Source organism: Mercenaria mercenaria, chromosome 12, assembly GCF_021730395.1.
Source record: "Mercenaria mercenaria strain notata chromosome 12, MADL_Memer_1, whole genome shotgun sequence".
NCBI lineage: Eukaryota > Metazoa > Mollusca > Bivalvia > Venerida > Veneridae > Mercenaria > Mercenaria mercenaria.
Window position 1 is genome coordinate 18977279 of NC_069372.1, and position 18536 is coordinate 18995814.

At 35.6% G+C, this 18536-nt stretch overlaps 1 protein-coding gene across 1 annotated transcript; it reads right to left on the bottom strand.

Annotated features, from left to right (window-relative positions):
* Positions 1-984: 984 nt before the first annotated feature.
* On the bottom strand, positions 985-5985 carry LOC123534958 (agrin-like). Its single transcript, XM_045317458.2, has 3 exons — positions 5814-5985; positions 4525-4699; positions 985-2441 (listed from the first exon to the last, which is right to left on the bottom strand). Exons 1-3 carry the CDS (start codon positions 5860-5862, stop codon positions 2315-2317), a joined length of 351 nt encoding a protein of 116 aa, XP_045173393.2. The 5' UTR covers positions 5863-5985; the 3' UTR covers positions 985-2314.
* Positions 5986-18536: the final 12551 nt, after the last annotated feature.

Here is an 18536-nt window from a genome sequence, read left to right on the forward strand (position 1 = left end):
TGTTGTGAAAAAGTGACCAAACAGTAGGTTTGTGCGCACTACCTTTTTTTATTGAAATGAATCATTTACCTGACTAAAAAGAAACAAATGTGCACCTGGTGACAAAAAAAGATTCGCTTTATTTTCAGTTTGAGATAGGGTTTGTTTCGCTGCTCATTTTAACAACTCGTTTAGGAACCAATGGTTCCATTTGGGAAACTTTATAGGCTGTGCTTGCTTAATGCGTTTGATCTGAATTTTGCTATAATTATTCACATGGGGTCGTATTTTGTGTATCTTATGGCTTAATCTTTTACAGCCAGTCAATATATTCTGTACTTTTTTTTGTACATATACTTTTTGGCATTCGTGTACATGTAGTTCGTTGCAAACTTAAGATTCAATTGGAACCATTTCATCAAATCATATATAGTCTTCTTTATGAAAAGATCTCTACCTTACACTATAGTAAAACATTTTTATGAAACGGAAAAAAGTCTTCATAATTTTATCTTAATTATTTAACGCAATGTATTTATTGTCTCCTCCATTTCTTTCCGGACAATGATGCAACAATCAAGTTTCTGTAATACATTTTTATTATTATCCTCATCATTCGATGTAACTCATTGCAGACTTGGAGCGGTCTTCTGCGCATGCCCGAAATTGATTATCAATTGTAGCGCAGTAGCGGCACGGCAAAAATATTCATATTTTTGCATGTCCGCATGCATTTAGTGTATCATATGCATAAAATACTGACTAAAGGTTAGGGTTAGTATCACCATGGTTACAAAATATATACATTTAAGATATTTTCGTTCAAATTGAGTTAATCCGGTATGTACCGGAGACTGTAATTTATACCGGCGCTCCAAGTCTGCATTGAGTCACAGTCATCATCATTATACTTTTTCCGAAACGTTTGACATCTATATGGCAACGGCCGATGAGTGGTCGTTGCATTCTTTCATGGGGGTCGGGGTAAGATAATATAGAAGAAAATTCAAACACATTGTTTTATTATGTACATTGTGCAATACGTATTTATACATTTTTTTCTGCAACGGTGACAGGTTTAGTTATATATAACAAATTAAACCACTACATTTATTATGCGATGATTCTATAACCGAAAAATGCATGAACTAATCAAAATGATTAAAGCGTGAATATGAAAATTTCTTGAACATTTGTTTTCAGTACATTTGCAATACTGCTTAAAACATATCAAACGCAGTCCAAAGTGACACTAAAGTGACACAATACGTATATAAAAAAAAAGTAGACGCAACTTGACCCCGATGGTTGATCTTTGTATTATAATACATAATGAGGCGCAACCTATTATTGAAAAGGAGTGTACGTAAAACACGAGCTGCATGAGAAAGTGGAATTATAAATTTGTGAAATTATAAATTAGTGTATTGGAAAGTTTTAACTGATCAAATGTAAGTATACATACTTTGATAATGCTCTGTAAACAAACTAATTCCATATAAATATACATGGCCATCCTAATCGCCCTTTATTTCTACAATAAAATAATCGACATGAATAATCAGCCGATGGTCAACTATCACGTTCAAGTTGCGACTACTATATACACCGGAGCAGTGTCGTCTGTTTCATTGTCAATACATGTACATGCTAACTGAAATCGTTCTCTACACTTCAAGTTCTCTCAAAGAACATTTCAGTTTCGGAGTATTTCTTCGAGCCTTTTTTATGTACAGCGCAACAACATTTTTTTTGTTTTGTCTTGTTTTGTCGCAATATGAATGTCCTATTTACATTACAGCAGTTTAACTGTACTAACGAAATCTCCTCTTGCATCAATAGCGCCTTAACCCTTATCACGCTGGACACGATTGATTCTACCTTTTGCGACCAGTGTAGATCATGATCAGCCTACACATCCATGCATTGTTATCATGATCTGCACTGTTCGCCATTCAATCAGTATCTTTTCGGTAAGCATCACTTTTAACAGTTAATGGTACTGTCCAAACTGAAAGATGGACAAGTTCATTCTAGAAATTTAACAGGATAAGGGTTAATATTATATTTATTTTCTATGATTACACATATACTTTTTTTTATAGAACTACATTTGTTCACTCAAAGCTACATCTATTCAAAGAGTATTTTTCACTTCATACACGTGGTAATTTCAATGTATCTCGAAGAACATGCTGCGTAAATCGAATAAAATGATTTTATTTCGATTACTGAACATCTGTTCAAACAGATATTTTTACGCAAATGATAATGCATATAAACATCCAATGTTTGTTTTAAAAGAAGAAAACACTTGATAGCTGTCAAAAATCGGTTACGGCACACTGTTCTTCTCATCAGCATCACCATCATCATCATCATCTGTTATCGGGACATCGTAGTACGCAGTCTTAGAGCAGTTCCCTTTGCTGACGAAAGCTATTGGATTAAAGTCTCCAATCCTGGAAACACAGACAGAAAATTAGTTTACACGAAGCTGATCACTAAGTTACTATTTCATACGGAATCCTGTTTGGGCCATTTATAATGTCGCCGTCGCGTTTGCGGGGTCAACACACCAAAACGCGAAGTGACATCGCGACATTACGAAGTGACACCCGAAAATCGCAAACGACGGCGACAATCCTAAACGACAATGTCGCGACATCCACTTTGAAATGTCGCGTTTCAAAAGCACGATATATCGCGATGTCACTTCGCGTTGTCGAGCGTCGTAACGCATTGTCGCTATGTCGCTTTGTAACGTCGTGATATCACTTCGCGTTGTCGTGTGTCGACCCTGCAAACGCGACGACGACATTATCAAACGACATGCGATCATCACAAACGACGCTCGACAACGCGAAGCGACATTTTCCAAATGTCGTATCGTATTTCGCGTGTCGCGGGTTTGGGTGAGGGTCGACGCGCGACAATTCCAAACGATACACGACACGCGAAGTGACACTCGACAATACGAAGCGACATTTCCATAATGTCGTATCGCATGTCGCCCGTCTACCGGTGAAAGGGTAAGATAAAAAGCTGTATTTCCGTACTTTTCCGTACGTAAAATGTCCATGTTTTTCATTAACTTCAAATAATTGTAGAATGTTCCAAACACAAGATATTTTAATGAAATAACTTTTATAAATTAAATTTAAACATTGTCTAAACGGATATGTAACTTGTATAATTTTACCGCCGACGGTTTCGTCGGTGGACCGTCTCAAAATGTATCATTTTTTGGTGAAAATATGCATACTTCTTCATATATTAAATATAGGGGTGGTCCTTGTCTGAGGAGCCATATCTTCATAACCTGATGTCCAATTTTAATAAATGATACCTTGTTGCAAAGGGCAAGCCAGTACCTAGAGAAAAAGGCCACGTCAGGTTCGAACCCGGTCGGCTAGGGTTCAAGATCGAATTCCGGTAATATTCTCAAAATATGAACTTGTCAGAGCAGTCAAGACAGTCCTGAAAACCCAAGCACTACCTTCACTGAGTCCAATGACACCATTGGAGCAATTCTCACGGCTCCCCACGACGGACCAGCTTAGTCTTGGCCAGCACCCAAACCCGCGACACGCGACATACGATACGACATTTGGAAAATGTCGCTTCGCGTTGTCGAGCGTCGTTTGTGATGATCGCATGTCGTTTGATAATGTCGCCGTCGCGTTTGCTGGGTCGACACACGACAACGTGAAGTGATATCGCGGCATTACGAAGTGACATAGCGACAATGCGTTACGACGCTCGACAACGCGAAGTGACATCGCGATATATCGTGCTTTTGAAACGCGACATTTCGAAGAGGATGTCGCGACATTGTCGTTTAGGATTGTCGCCGTCGTTTGCGATTTTCGGGTGTCACTTCGTAATGTCGCGATGTCACTTCGCGTTGTCGTGTGTCGACCCCGCAAACGCGACGGCGACATTATAAATAGCCCCAACAGGATTCCGTTATTTCAATATATGACAATTATGTTGACAGCAAATGCACCGACTTTTAAATCTGTATAATAATGATATGTTTTTTTCTTTTTTACAGAAAATAGTGTATACATGTATATGCTTTTGTATTGTTTGTGCTTCTGTTTGTTTAGTTTATATTAATTTATTTCAGCTCGGTTTTGATGAAAGCTTTTAATCTTATTTGAACCGCTCTAGAGCCCGCTTCCTGGAAAAAACCAGTACTGGTGTCATATGAGAAGTCATGGTCGTGACCTCAATGGGGCTCGAACCCGAGAACCCTGGGCTGAGCGGCCGACAGCTTAACCACTAGACCACCGCTTCCCTGCTTCTGTTTGTTTAGATGATGCACATGCAGCATGTGTTATGCTTTTCGTTGATGGCGGATCCGTCCGTCCGTCCCGTCCCGTCCATCCATCCATCTAAATATTATATATCTGTTACTCATTTGTTTCTTTCTTATCTTTCAACACTTTTTTGTTCAAACAGTTACAAAACTTTGGTTAAAACAATAAGATCGACGAATTATCAAATATATGATAAAAATTGCTAAAAATATAGACATACTCGCACACACGCCTTTGGACTTCCTCGTTAAGGTGACACATGCTGTCGTAGGTAACACCATCTGAACCACATACAGGATCGTACTGGTACGTACAGTTAATCACTTCTGTACAGTTAAAGTTTTCAAAACCCGATGGCACAATTTTGTCTCCGTCGCCTGGAATACATATATATCCTGAAAAAAATCACAAAAGTATGATAAAGTTTCCGTAAACTGTATTCATTGATTTCGTTTATTGAATTGATGATACACACCAAATGTTGATAAGTCTAAGATAGTTATTTTTTAAACTCAACTAGCTTCTTTTAATATCTCGTTTTTATAATAAAAGGGTATATTGTCCAATGTAAATTCCCATCATCTGAGACAGCAAGATTCTCACGAAACTTCCAGAAAACAAACAACAATGAAATCATATCGCGGAAGCAAGTGATATCTTAATTCAACAGAGTTAAATTTTAGGGGAAAAATTATCCTCAATTTTTTAAAGATTTTAAATTCCGTGATAAAAATATGTGTTCTTATTTTTCAACTGTTCCTATATATTACCACTAATTTTATATTTTTGTTGCCGAAAAAAGCTGTGTAATTTTTCATGCATTTAGCTGTATATAGGAGAGATTTGTTCGTTTCAGTGTAAAATGCATCTTTATTACATGTTTTTCAGTGAACTGTCGAAATATTAGTGTGAAATATTTCTGTTATTTTCACAGTGAAAATATCAAATTTATTATTGTTTACTGGTAAGAAACTAGAATTGCTAAATTTAGTCAAAGCATGAATGAAAAGAAAAATTGTTTGTTTTACATGTTTGATCAAAATATATTCTACTCATGAACACCATATATATCTTATATTTTAATTTGTGACTATGCCACTCTTGGAAATATTGCATATATAGTTCGTGAAAGATATTTCAATCTTCAGGCCACCGACTCTTTAATTCGATTTAAACAAACAATAAAAAAGACGTTTCAAATGAAAAGTCTCTGGTGATTAAAAAATGGTTGATAATTTAAAATGGTATTTATTTATTTATTTACTTATATATTTATTTATTTATCTATTTATTTATTTCAGAGAGTGTAATGATTCATATATTTGCCTAACATCTTTAGCATGGAGAATTAAATATAAAATTTATTTTATAATAATGCAAATAAAATAAATACGTATTATGTCATTTAAGTGTAAACTAATCATACTTTGGTACAGTGAAAAACAAAGAAGAAAAATTAGAAGAAAAAAAAGCAAAAAAAATGAATAAATAAATTTAGTTGCATCATACCTGCAATTATAAAAGCGCATATGCTTAAAACAAAGCTCACGCAATCCATATTTGTTTTATTGATGTAATAACGTAAACATTAAGTTGAAAATGTTTTTGAAAAATATAGGAGTGTATTACTGCACTTCATTATCACAACTATAAAATGACTACTAGCCCGATTTGCAAAAATGAGATTTTTTTTTATCTTTGAGTTAGTTTCTATAAACAACTGACCCTTTTTTCGATCGACGTCAATTGTATCTGATTGACATCATAACTTTCGTCAATGACACATTCGGCCACACCAAGGCAAAGTACTGATAAAAGTTTAGGTTTACATGTTGTAATGTGTTCATAACATCAAAGTCATTTATATTGATATGTACAAACTTACTGTTTTGTGTTTGTTTACTTTGATGTGCATTTTTTTGCCACGCTGGCAGACCAGATGGTTTCCAGAAAATACGCGAAGCCCGAGAAAATACTTTGACCTTAACCCAATAATATTTCATGTATATAACATCTGCAGAGGCGATGTATCCTGTATGAGTTATCCCTAAAACGACTTTCGCACAAAACTTTCAAAAAAAATAAAAGAAAAAAAATACTTAGATAAGATAAACTGAAAATTTGCACTACATAATGTAACAATGCGTAATGTAATGATTAGTGGATCTGACACCTTCGACAAAAGAACCGAGAACTAGTAAAACACGAGTCATAAAAAGAACCTACAAACCGACATTTGATTTATTTATCATTACATATACGGTCATATCTTTAAAATTATGTCTAGATGAACTTTTGCTAATTATCACAAACGTTATTAATATAACAATAATGTAAGTATATGTGCAAAAACATTTAAGATATCTCAAGCCCAGTACTTTCAAAAACCTTAAATCAGTGTCTTATATCTAGTTCATTAGAAAATGCATTGGAGGAGTGGTGACTTCCAAACAACAGAAGTGCTGTCTGCACCCTGATGAAAGTCCGCTCTACTTTCTTGGCTAATTTTGTCCTTGTGTTACCCGATTTAATCACGACCATCAGACATTGTAACACCTCACTGGACACCGTTTGAGAGATAAAGTCGTTACGCCTTAGGGTCTGATTTCAACTTTCAACTGTAGTCATATTGTCCCTGTATTGGAAAAAATCCGTTGGCTACCCGTAAGGTAAGAGAACATTGCAATATTTTGACTCATGCCTCCAAGGATCGTTACTTTATTCTTATTAAATACGGAATATAGCTGTATACAAGCTTGTCACATTGAATTCTATTGTCGTAAGATGATTCACAATAACTTGGGAATGCTTAGGCATACATCCACGATCTTCATGCTTTTGTTTTGCCCCAACCTCCTCTCCATCCTGCCCCTCACCCCACCTTATTGGGTGAATGTTCATTAGCTTGCATCAATTAATATCAAAAGGTAAGAGCAGACAGTCTGAAAGCATTGAGCACAGGAAATGCAACCAGAGCCACACATCGCAAAGTAAGCCACCCACAAATAGAAACCGTAGTGGAAAGATTTAGAACACGGGTTGCTTAAAAGATCCATCAACATGTATATTAAATATCATATATCGGGAAAGAGTAAAATGTTGGAGAAGGGATGGGGTATTAAAACGATAAAAAGTGGGGGAGATGATGGGGAGGGGTGGGGATGCAGGGGAGGGTGGGGAGGGATGGGGTGCAGGGGAGGGGTGGGGGTGCGGGGGATGAAGGATAAGAACACCACCAACAAACAAAACAATATACATAGCATACATAACGAAACGGACAAAATCCAAGTCGAACATAGGGGTACCACCTTGGAACCGTCAGTAACATGTATAAAGGAAACTGGGGTAAATTTAAACGTTTTTGGAGCATGCAGACATCACACTTAGCCCCTATTTTGAATAAGAAAGACAAGACAATCATTTCATGCTGAGATAAGCTCTTACATTAATAAAAACGATACCAGAAAGTATGAAGCAAACAATATATAAAGTCAAAACGAGGGATCATTACACAAATGTATTCAATAACTTGTCTGAAGTCAGGGAACAAAGAACATAACTTTTACGGGCACGACCAGGCAAGTTGCAAAACAAAAATCCACTCACTGTCACTGCTTTTTTAGGATTTAGGTGAAAAGTATCACAGAGTCTTACACTTGAGTTGTCATCGCACATTTAAATAAGAGTGTAGCGACTGGTTGTAGAGTGGGGAGGGTCAGTCACCAAACATGCACTGTAAATAACAATGTTTGCATCGTATCCTTTTCTTATGACAAATTTTCAAATATTCCATTAAAATAAGTATAATGTTTGATTTTACGTGGTTTGTGAACTACATTCCCATAGTATACGGGGTGTGTTAGATCAAGTTTAGAAAGCGTTTTAAGGTCTGTGGTGTACACGTTCGGACGACCTGTGGTAATTTTTTTTGTGATAGCGATAAGCCTGATGTGACAACGTTTTTGCTATAATTAAAATCCGAAAAAAACTTTGAGCAAGCTCATGCAAAACGAATAAGTTGTGATATGTAAACACCGTGTGATGTTGCTCGAGGGACGTCTCCGTCAAAGTTGAAATCTTTTACATTTCTGAAAAATATAGGTTCTCCATATTTAAAATATCACCAAGGTACCTTGAGGTGTCATTAAAAGCTTCAAAAACGCCAGACTGGGTCTTAGTGGACAAAACAGTAAGTCTTGTTCATAAAAGTATAAAAATAAATCAGCAATGAATGGGGCGCAGTCAGTCCCCATTGGTATACCCGGTAAACATATATTGTCAAATTTAATAAATAAGCATCGGTTTTCATGATGGCATTCCTCCTTTTCCATGTAGCCAGTCTATGGAACCAGAGGTCGTGGGTCGGTTCACAAGGGTTCAATTGCATATTAGTATATTTCTCGTAGGAATTGACTCAGTCAAACCGAGTCTGCTATTTTTTTTTTGTTTGGTCTTATTCTTTACTTCTAAAGAACCTTCTTATAGACTTTCAAATGGGCATATGAGCCGCGCCATGAGAAAACCAATATAGTGGTTTTGCGACCAACATGGCTCCAGACCAGCCTGCGCATCCGCGCAGTCTGGTCAGGATCCATGCTGTTCGCTAACAGTTTCTCTAATTACATAAGGCTTTGAAAGCGAACAGCATGGATCCTGACTAGACTGCGCGGATGCGCAGGCTGGTCTGGATCTATGCTGGTCGCAAAGCCACTATGTTGATTTTCTCATGGTGCGGCTCATATGTTTTGGTGGACTATCCGCGAATGTAGATGAATAAGCTGTTGAAGCAACACATAAAATTAAAATAACACTCCCGGGCCAGTAACGTTTTAAAAAATGAATGCTGGTTTGAAACAACTCACGCATGGAATAAATTCTTTATCTAATTGAAGTCTGTAAATGCGATTAAAGACACTGATTCTGGTATGCCTGGTATGTGGCCTATGGAGATGATAAGGTCTGCGTATTGGCGGTAAGGGCCAATACACAAGTCGGGACCATTGGTAGACTTGCTTCTGTTTATCATAATAAGCTACTGTATAGCTACTGTGCAGTAAATAAATTGCAGGTGATATTTCTCACCTTTATAGCAAATCAGTTCTCACCTTTATAACGAGTTTAGAAAGCTTGATTGAATTAGGGCTAAATAAACAAAGTGATAAGATACAACAGTGTTTTGTCATATTTTTAACAAAGTAAGTTTTTTAACAATTACAACCCATTATTGCTGTTTTTTATTATCAAAAATATAAAAAATGCATTCAGGCACATAGCTTTTAGAAGTAATAAATTAGTGTGTATTTTGAACAATGATATATCTTTATTGCTGGATTTTATTATACATAAAAGAAAGTTAACATTATTTAGACAACGCAAGAGGAATTAAGCATTTTAATATATTTTTATAACATCCTTCTGTCTATATACCTTCTTTATATATTAAAAATGCAACTGAACACTTCCTTAATTTCTAATAAAATCCAGCAATTATCTTTTTTTTCGTTTTTATTTTGTTAGTTTTGATAAAAAGATCATAATCATTGAATAAACAAATTTGTAATTTCTCTTATTAAGTTTTGAATAATTATAGTGAGAATTGCTTTACTATAAGAGTTATAATTTAATTGGCCAGGACATATCTCAACATGACTGAGCAACCAAAATTAGTATCTTATCAATTAAAATAATTTTGTGTACATGCTGACAAAAAGACAGACAGACAGACAGACAGATACTTTATTCACCCAAGGTATATGATATACAACATGAGGATATGCAATATGTTTGTTTTTTTTTTTTTTTAACAATGTATTGTTTGTTCCGGTAGCAGTCAACAGAATATAAAATATGAACTATTAAATTAGCAGTATACATAAGTGTCAAGGGGGAACTCATAGAATTGTATCTCATAACTCATTTACATAAGTGCAAATTACTTGTAATCTTTCTATTCAAGATTATATCTGATCATTTCTGATTCATTAACACACATATTTAATCATACTATAATATGGGTAACTATTTCTTGCGCGGAGTAGACGAATGACAATTGTAATTAGGTCTGTGAATGAGGGCACATTTACATATGCACGCAAAAAACAGAAAAAGTGATTTTTACGTTGCTATATTTAGACTGTAGAGTTAAAACAGGTAAAAGTAGTGCTGAGAATGTCAACAACTGGATTAACTTCTTAAGGTAGGCAATGTTCTTTCTATAAATACTAGCGTCTACTTTCTGAGTTTTGTATGATCGGGTGGTACTTCTTAAAACTTAGCTAATATTACTCTTATTAATTTACAAAAGTCAGCTAATTTAGATTCATCGACGGTCTGCATAAATGCTCGCAAAGAGTGATCATTATCGGTGAAATTACAGTTTTATTTAAGTAAATATTTCTCTTACTACTGAAATAATCGCACTTAAATAAATAATGCTGTTCATTACCGATACAATCGTTATTGCATAGCGTGCAGATACGTTCTTGGTAAGGTGTTCCGTCGTAGCGACCAGTTTCTACTGGTAGTCTATGATTACTAGTACGGAATTTGAAGAACGTTTTGTAGTCTGTTGTTGAAAGGATATTAAAGTATTTTTCGTATTCTAAGTTATATTTAAAGCTGTTATAAAAAAGTCCTTTGTTTGAAAGCTGCATTTGACCATGCCAGTTTTGCTTGAACTGGTCGATTAACGTTTGTTTTATTAATTTGTGTGTGCTTTTTTTAACGGCAACGTGCTGGTTTAGCCACAGATCTGGCCGTCCTACAGAATTAAGAATTTCCTTGATTTTTGAGACCCATTTAAAATTTACATTGTTATTGCGCAACATATAGTGGTATAATAAAAAGGAGATCTTACTTTCTTTTCCTAGTAATAACCTTGTCCAAAACGATAGCATATTTGTTTTCACGATGATTGATACAGGCATTGTTCCTGTTTCACCATAAAGCATGTAAAGCGGTGTACTTTTACGAGCATTAGTTATTCTCCGGAGAAATTCGTTGTTTACTTTTTCGAGTAAATCCAGGTTTTCAAATCCATATATTTCGGACCCATAGGTTAAAATAGGTAATACAGTATGTTGATAAAGTTTAATAGTTAGGTCGATTGGTAAATCTGCATTCCGAGATTTGGTAAACAAAAGGTACATAGCTTTGCTAGCCTGTTGGGCTACGTGTTTTCTAGCTTTTAAAAAGGACCCGTTGCTTGAGAATGTAACACCTAAGTAGTGGTAACTGTCAGTAATTTCGATGCGTTCATCTCCTAAATGAAAATGAAAGTTTGCAATATTTCTAGCACCGAATACAATTACTTTAGTTTTATTTCTATTAACACTTAGTTTCCAGTGTTCACAGTAGTTATAAAATAAATTCAGACTATTTTGAAAGTCAGACTGGTTACTTGCGATTATAACAGTGTCGTCTGCGTAAAGCAGAAGCAACAGTTTAAGCCATGCTTCGTCAGTGATCGGATCATTTAGCAATATGCCTGTGACACCGCATGTTTCTAGATATGCTTGTAAATCATTAAGATAGATTGAAAATAAAATGGGACTTAAATTTTCCCCTTGACGCACCCCAATTTCGGAGAGGAAGAAAGGAGACTGCTCACCATTGTGCAAAACGCAAGACTTAATGTTTTGATACATATTAAAAATCACTTGGAAAAATTTACCATTTACGGAGGTCTGAAGTAATTTATGCCATAGATCGAATCTCCAGACAAAAAAGACTAAAAAAACAACAGCATTTCAATTAATAAAATGCAAAACCACAGGAAATAACCAATTTACCTGTAGGCAATAAAATTTATGATTCTCTGACAATAATTAGGCTACATGTCAAGTCTACAGGGGTTTTATGGACCCTTATCAGACTGGACCAGACAGGATCTTGTATATTGGGGATTAAAAAGTCTGGTATTTGGGGGGGGGGGGGGGGGGGGGGGGGGGGGGGGGGGGGGGGGTCACTTATATAGGAGATTTTCTTTGCCTTTAAGATCACTGTTATTATAAACCCTATTTATTTACTTTAACTAATTAAATAATTTATTTATTTTGGTCGCTGAGCTCGAATCATTTGCCCCTCGCCGACGTGAGTTCGAGCCTCGGTGCGTTGAATTCATCATGTGAGGAAGCCATTTGCCTGGCTTATGGAAGGTCAGTGGTTCTACCAAGCTGTTCACCCGTTCTGAAATAATGCAAGGAGGGGCACCTGGGGGTCTTCCTCCACCATCAAGTGAAAGATTTATGACCTCCTTCTCAATGTCTGATATTTCTTCAGAAAAAAAAGAACCCTTAGGAGATGTTAATCGTTTGCTGATCGTAGAAGAACTCATAAACACAAACAAAAACAAAAACACTCGTCCCATTTTTTAGTTTTCAAAAAGCTTAGCATTTGTCAACATGAAATTGACATAGGTAGGTTGGGTAGGTGGTTTTTGAAAGTTTCGCATCTGAATCATCACATTTTATCTATCAAACCAATTTTGTTTCACACCATAATTGCCTGCAATAAACTTTACAGTAGACGGAAATTGGTTAATCAGACTTTAGTTCGATTGATACTTTTATCAAATTTAATGCTCTAAATCAAGCGGCTATGAGATAATCTAAAGGTAAAGGGATTAGCGGTACTATTATCAGTCCGTCTGCTCCATATCTCTTCCATTCATACAGTCATCAAAATCTGGACCAAACCCTAACCGAAATAAAACCATAGTACGGGGACATTAATTATTAGCCACCGTTTGTTTACTTTGAAGTCAATTTATTTCTACATCATGTAATTATTATATCCATCCCACCCCGCCAACCAACAAGTCGTCTAAATATGCCCAAATGTCGTATCTGTATTCACTGTGAATCATTGCGCATTTATATCTGCACTCCTGTCTGAAGCTTAAGTGACCCTACCTAACTACCCACATACCCTTAAGATAGTTTTGTATAAAAAAATCGTAAATTAACAAACAAAAGGGGGAGGGGGTGGAATGAATGCAAGTGTCTACTTATTTTGTATGTTTTTCTACTTTTGAAATATCCTACGATTAATTCTAGTTTATGACCTATTCATACATGTATCATTGATATTTCTGATTCAAAACTACCTGTCTATCATAGAGTCGTTTCTATAAACGAACCTAGTTTTTAGATCTTAGTGACTGTTACTGAACATCAACAATTCGCACCACCAATATTACCACCTCATTTTACTTAAATTGTTTTGTTCATTGAATATATGATAACGAATCTTAGTACATCTGTTTTATACATGTTGTTAATTAAGAGAAACATGGACGTATTGATATGCTATATAGGCAGTGGAAGCGTTGACTTTTGTAGTTTGATCACATATTACGTTCCGTGTTTTATTATATATGTGCGTTTTTCATCTGACAATTTTGTGATGGAAACCTTAGTAGTTACTTAATTAAATAGCATTCGTTAAATACGTCTTTTTTTCGAAAACATTTTTTCCCCAAAGCATATGGCTGTATTTGAATCAAAATAGGATTGGGTCAATCATCAACACTGCATATATTACAAATATATGGATCCGCCCGCTTAACTCAATAGGGAGAGCGCAGATATACGGATGGCGGGGTCGTGAGTTCGATCCCCGTGCGGGCGTTGTTCTCCGTGACAATTTGATAAAAGACGTTGTGTCTGATATCATTCGTCCTCCACCTCTGATTAAAGTGGGAAAGTTGGCAGTTACTTGCGGAGAACAGGCTTTTACTGGTACAGAAACCAGGAACACTGGTTAGGTGAAGTGTCCGCCATTACATAACTGAAATACTGTTGAAAAACGGCGTTAAACCCAAAACAAAACAAATTACAGAGATATTGGACATCGTCAATTCATGAAAATAATTAAGATAAGATAATTTTATGTATTTCAGTTACCTTTTAAGATGTACCATGTCAATCGTTAACAAAAATATTATATCATTAAATATTTTATACACTTGTTCAATGTCACCGGAAAGAATATTCATTTAATGCATAAATTTCATGATTATGTTTTCTTTCATACAAAAAACTAATTCTCTTTTTTTAGACCTAGCAGGCTTTGGTCATGTGAACTTGTAGTTTGCTTACCCCATCCGTTAGAATGGCGTGGAACTTCACACTAATGTTGTCTCTGATGATCTGACACGAAGTGTGTGATGTTCTTATCTCTGACCTAGCCTGGTCTGACCCGGTGAGACCAATATTCGAAGGGGCCAGACCAGGCTAAACCAGAAGAGGCCATAGTTTTCAATGTATTAATAATGGTGGCAGTTTATAAAGACTGACATCAGGGATTACAAACGCGTGACATTGGACAGCAGAGCGATAAAATAATTGCAATTTGTCAGTAGAATGGACAGATGCAATCTTATTTTGTCAGCAGGTCCAAGCATTAACTTTGATTTTATAGTGACAGTACATCACTACATACCACATAAACTAGTGTACTACAACAGGTCATTTTGTTATTAATTCATATCAGTCATCAGTTATTATTTATATTAATAATGCGTTTACAGAAAAGTTTTGGTGCTTTTTAGCAGGTTTCATTTAATTACACTATGGGTCAATGGTAATGGAATGACTGAAATTTGATTTTGACATAATGATACTCCTGAGGCAATGATATCGGCCAGCAATAGCTGTTAATATTCTATGTTTGACCGACCTGTAGTGGGTTTTAAAAATGAAAACAAACAGATGCAGTGTTAACTGAACTGCATGGTGTATAAGCATGTTACAGTCACTATAACAGCTTTTGGGGGAGTTAAATATAAACGATGTAACTCATTGCAGACTTGGAGCGGTCTTCTGCGCGGCATGTTCTAATCTCTGGCCTGGCCTGGCCCGGCCTGGCCTGGCCTGGCCCGGCCTGGCCTGGCCTGGCCTGGCCCGATGAGCCCAATTTTCGACTAGGCCGGGCCAGGCCAGGCCAGGCCAGGCCAGATTTTATTGTACATAGAGAAATGAATGGCACAAAATCTAAATATACAATTACAGTAGCAGGCAGTATTAACCTGCATTGTTTACTTGCTGCAGGTCAAACAAAATGAGAAACCAATCCTCTGGAGAATCATTAATTAGCCGTCATTCATCTTATTTGAAATACAGATCTGCACTGAAGAAAATGGTGTAACTAAATGATAAATACCCATTTTTTCTGTGATTAAATTATTTAAAGTCAACTTTAACACTTGGTTTTAAAACTAATGGCTAATTTCATTGATAAGTTTACCTGCTGCAATATAACTGAATATTTGCATGCAGTGAATGCATCTCTTTGGGAATTGAACTTACAGGTTGTGTCCCTACTATCCTCAGCTGACCTCTTAACTGTTTCAGATGAACTTTTAATGTGTGTTTGGTTTAATTAAGCTGATGTTCAATTTATGGAAGAGTAATGAAAATAATATTCATCGTGGGACCTCTAACTCATTGTCAGGGTGTTTGCATTTCAAATTGTTGATATTTTTCTTGCACAAAAAATGATGGTGCATTTGTGTTAATGTTATTTCTATTTAACGCTAAAAGATGCTCTTGAGCCTGTTTCACAAAACTGTAGGATTTTTTTTCACATACTTAGATCAATATAAAACAGTCTTACAAAATATTCAGTATTTGTATAACCTAAACTCCAAAATTTATTTATCGCTTCCCTGCATCATACTATCCCAGATCCTAGAACGGAGATAGCATTATTTTATAAATTGAAAGTTGTTGTCCGTTAAGATTGACAGGTGCTAATCATTAATGTTCGGCAAATTTTCGGCCGTTTTCTTTATTTTACACCATATTTGTAACCTGAAAATACCTAAATTGACCAAAATAACATGCATAGTTTACCAATGGCACAGTGGCGTAGTGATAAGTTCTCCGACTTTCACGCATGTTACCGTGGGTTCGATTTCAATTCAGATTGTTTTCATTAAATCAGTATAATGTCATTTTATTGATACTGTTTTTATTCTTACAACAATTTATGGTACTAACTTGTATGTAGAAGAATGTCAAATACTTGTGTATTTCTTTCAATAAATGAACAATAAATCACGATAAGTGACAATTTTCCTGCATTCTAAGTTTACAGATGAAATTAAAAAAAAAAAAAAGATAATGAAAATGGTCAAACAGGTGTCTCGAACTCACAGTCCCGAGATTGGTAGCTGAACGTTTTGTCAGCACAACTATATCTGCATGTACGTCCTGGCGGTACAGAAATGTTTATATTTTATTTGGTTTTCAATATTTGTATTTTTATTTATGTTTGGGCACCGAAAATTTATTTACGGAAGCATACGGAATATTCTTGAGTGGGAGTTCAATAATTTCGGACACTACTAAATAATCCTCAATACTATTAAAGACAAAATAATAATAATTAGTTAGGTTATTCAACTATGGGAAAACCAAGCCACCAGTCAAGAGTCAATTGCGGTGGAGATCCCCTGATAATAGTCGTAACAATTAATCAGGCATCACCTTTAAATTACACTTAATAGTTATGTTAGCTACAGGCTTATTCCCAGATGTATAATTTTACAGAGTGGGAATTCAAAATGTATTTATATAATGTCTGAAATATCCAAACTTATTCCTCAATTAATAAGTTCCAAAAGTCAGATTTTAAAGATGCTATAGAAATCACTTTCACCTTTTACAAAATTGAAATCTATGGCCTGGCCTGGCCTGGTCTGGCCCGGCCCAGTCGAAAAATGGGCTCATCGGGCCAGGCCAGGCCAGGCCAGGCCGGGCCAGGCCAGGCCAGAGATTAGAACATGCCCTTCTGCGCATGCCCGAAAGTGATTATCAGTTCTAGCGCACGGCAAAAATATGCATATTTTTGCATGTCCGCATGCATTTAGTGTACAATATGCATAAAATAATGACTAAAGGTTAGGGTTAGTATCACCATGGTAACAAAATATATACAATTAAGATATTTTCGTTCAAATTTAGTTAATCCGGTATGTACCGGAGACTGTAATTTATACCGGCGCTCCAAGTCTGCATTGAGTCACAGTCAAATATAAATGTGTACATATTCATTTTATTTAAAACCTGACCTGGGGCCGTATTCATAAAGCATCTAAGTATAAGTTTTGACTTAAGTTGAAGATTTTACTTAAGTTTGTGGTGATTTCAGCTTAAGTCTAAGTAAAAAACTTAAGTCCTATTCATAAAACAGCTTAAACTTAAGATACATAAGAAATTACTTAAGTCAGAAAACAAAATGGCATCGTGAGTACGATTAAAGTGTTGTTTTTCAGATAAAAGTACTTTAAACATAATTGTGCATGTTGTATCTGTCTGAAATTAATGTTGTCTTTTTTAATGTTTTCGTCCACAATAAAAGCCAAGAATTACTTATTAAGTTGTTTATCTTCTTTCCAGATTTTATAAATAACAAATATACTTAGGTAAAATAAATTTCTTACCTAAGTAATACTTAAGTAAATAATCAATTTCTTATACTTATACTTAAAATGCTTTATGAATACGGCCCCTGGTCTGGCATGGTCTAGACCTCATCTTAAATTTGGCTCATCTGGTCAGGCCAGGTCAGGCTAGAGATTAGAAGATACCGGCTTGTGTTAGTGTAGTAGGGGCCTCTTACGACAATGTTAGTAAATCGTATGTACTAGAATTACTAGTAGGACTTTATATTTTTTCTATGATAGAATTCCGTTGGAACTGGGGGCTTTGGGTTTAGGTGCGGGGTTTTGCACATTTCACTTCTCATAAATAGACTCAATCAAACCATATATACTATTATGATTCTTGGTTGCATGGGATTTTTCAAAGACTTTGTTAGTATAAACCTCTCTGCTGGCACCCATGCACTTTCAAAGAAATCCTATATCAGGTCAATTCTTGACATTGTGACACTATCTTCCTCACGAAAATTGCAAATTTGCCATCGGAATTTAGATAACACCACGACTACACTCTGGGGTCTAATAAAGTGTGTTATTTTTTTTTTTTACATAAAAATGAACACCAATTTATTCTTGCTCTGAATTTAATACGGTACTACACTTTAACAATCTATGAAGAGCTCTGTTTTGTCGCGGTTGTCAGTTCCAAAGAAGCCCGGCTATTTATGTGTTTATGCATTCAACAGAAGTTGTATTCATTCTTAAACATTAAGAAAAAGTTTTATAAACTAAACTTATTCATTTGCTAATTAACTTCAATGATAGGAATAAGATATGACACAGTG

Bases quoted from the DNA above. Each gene is read 5' to 3' on its own strand.
- LOC123534958 (XM_045317458.2), bottom strand. From the start codon at position 5,862: ATGGATTGCGTGAGCTTTGTTTTAAGCATATGCGCTTTTATAATTGCA. The intron at 4,700-5,813 runs GTATGATGCAAC...GATTTTTTTCAG, and splicing joins ATGCGCTTTTATAATTGCAG to GATATATATGTATTCCAGGC. The intron at 2,442-4,524 runs GTATGTCTATAT...CTGTGTTTCCAG, and splicing joins GTCCAAAGGCGTGTGTGCGA to GATTGGAGACTTTAATCCAA.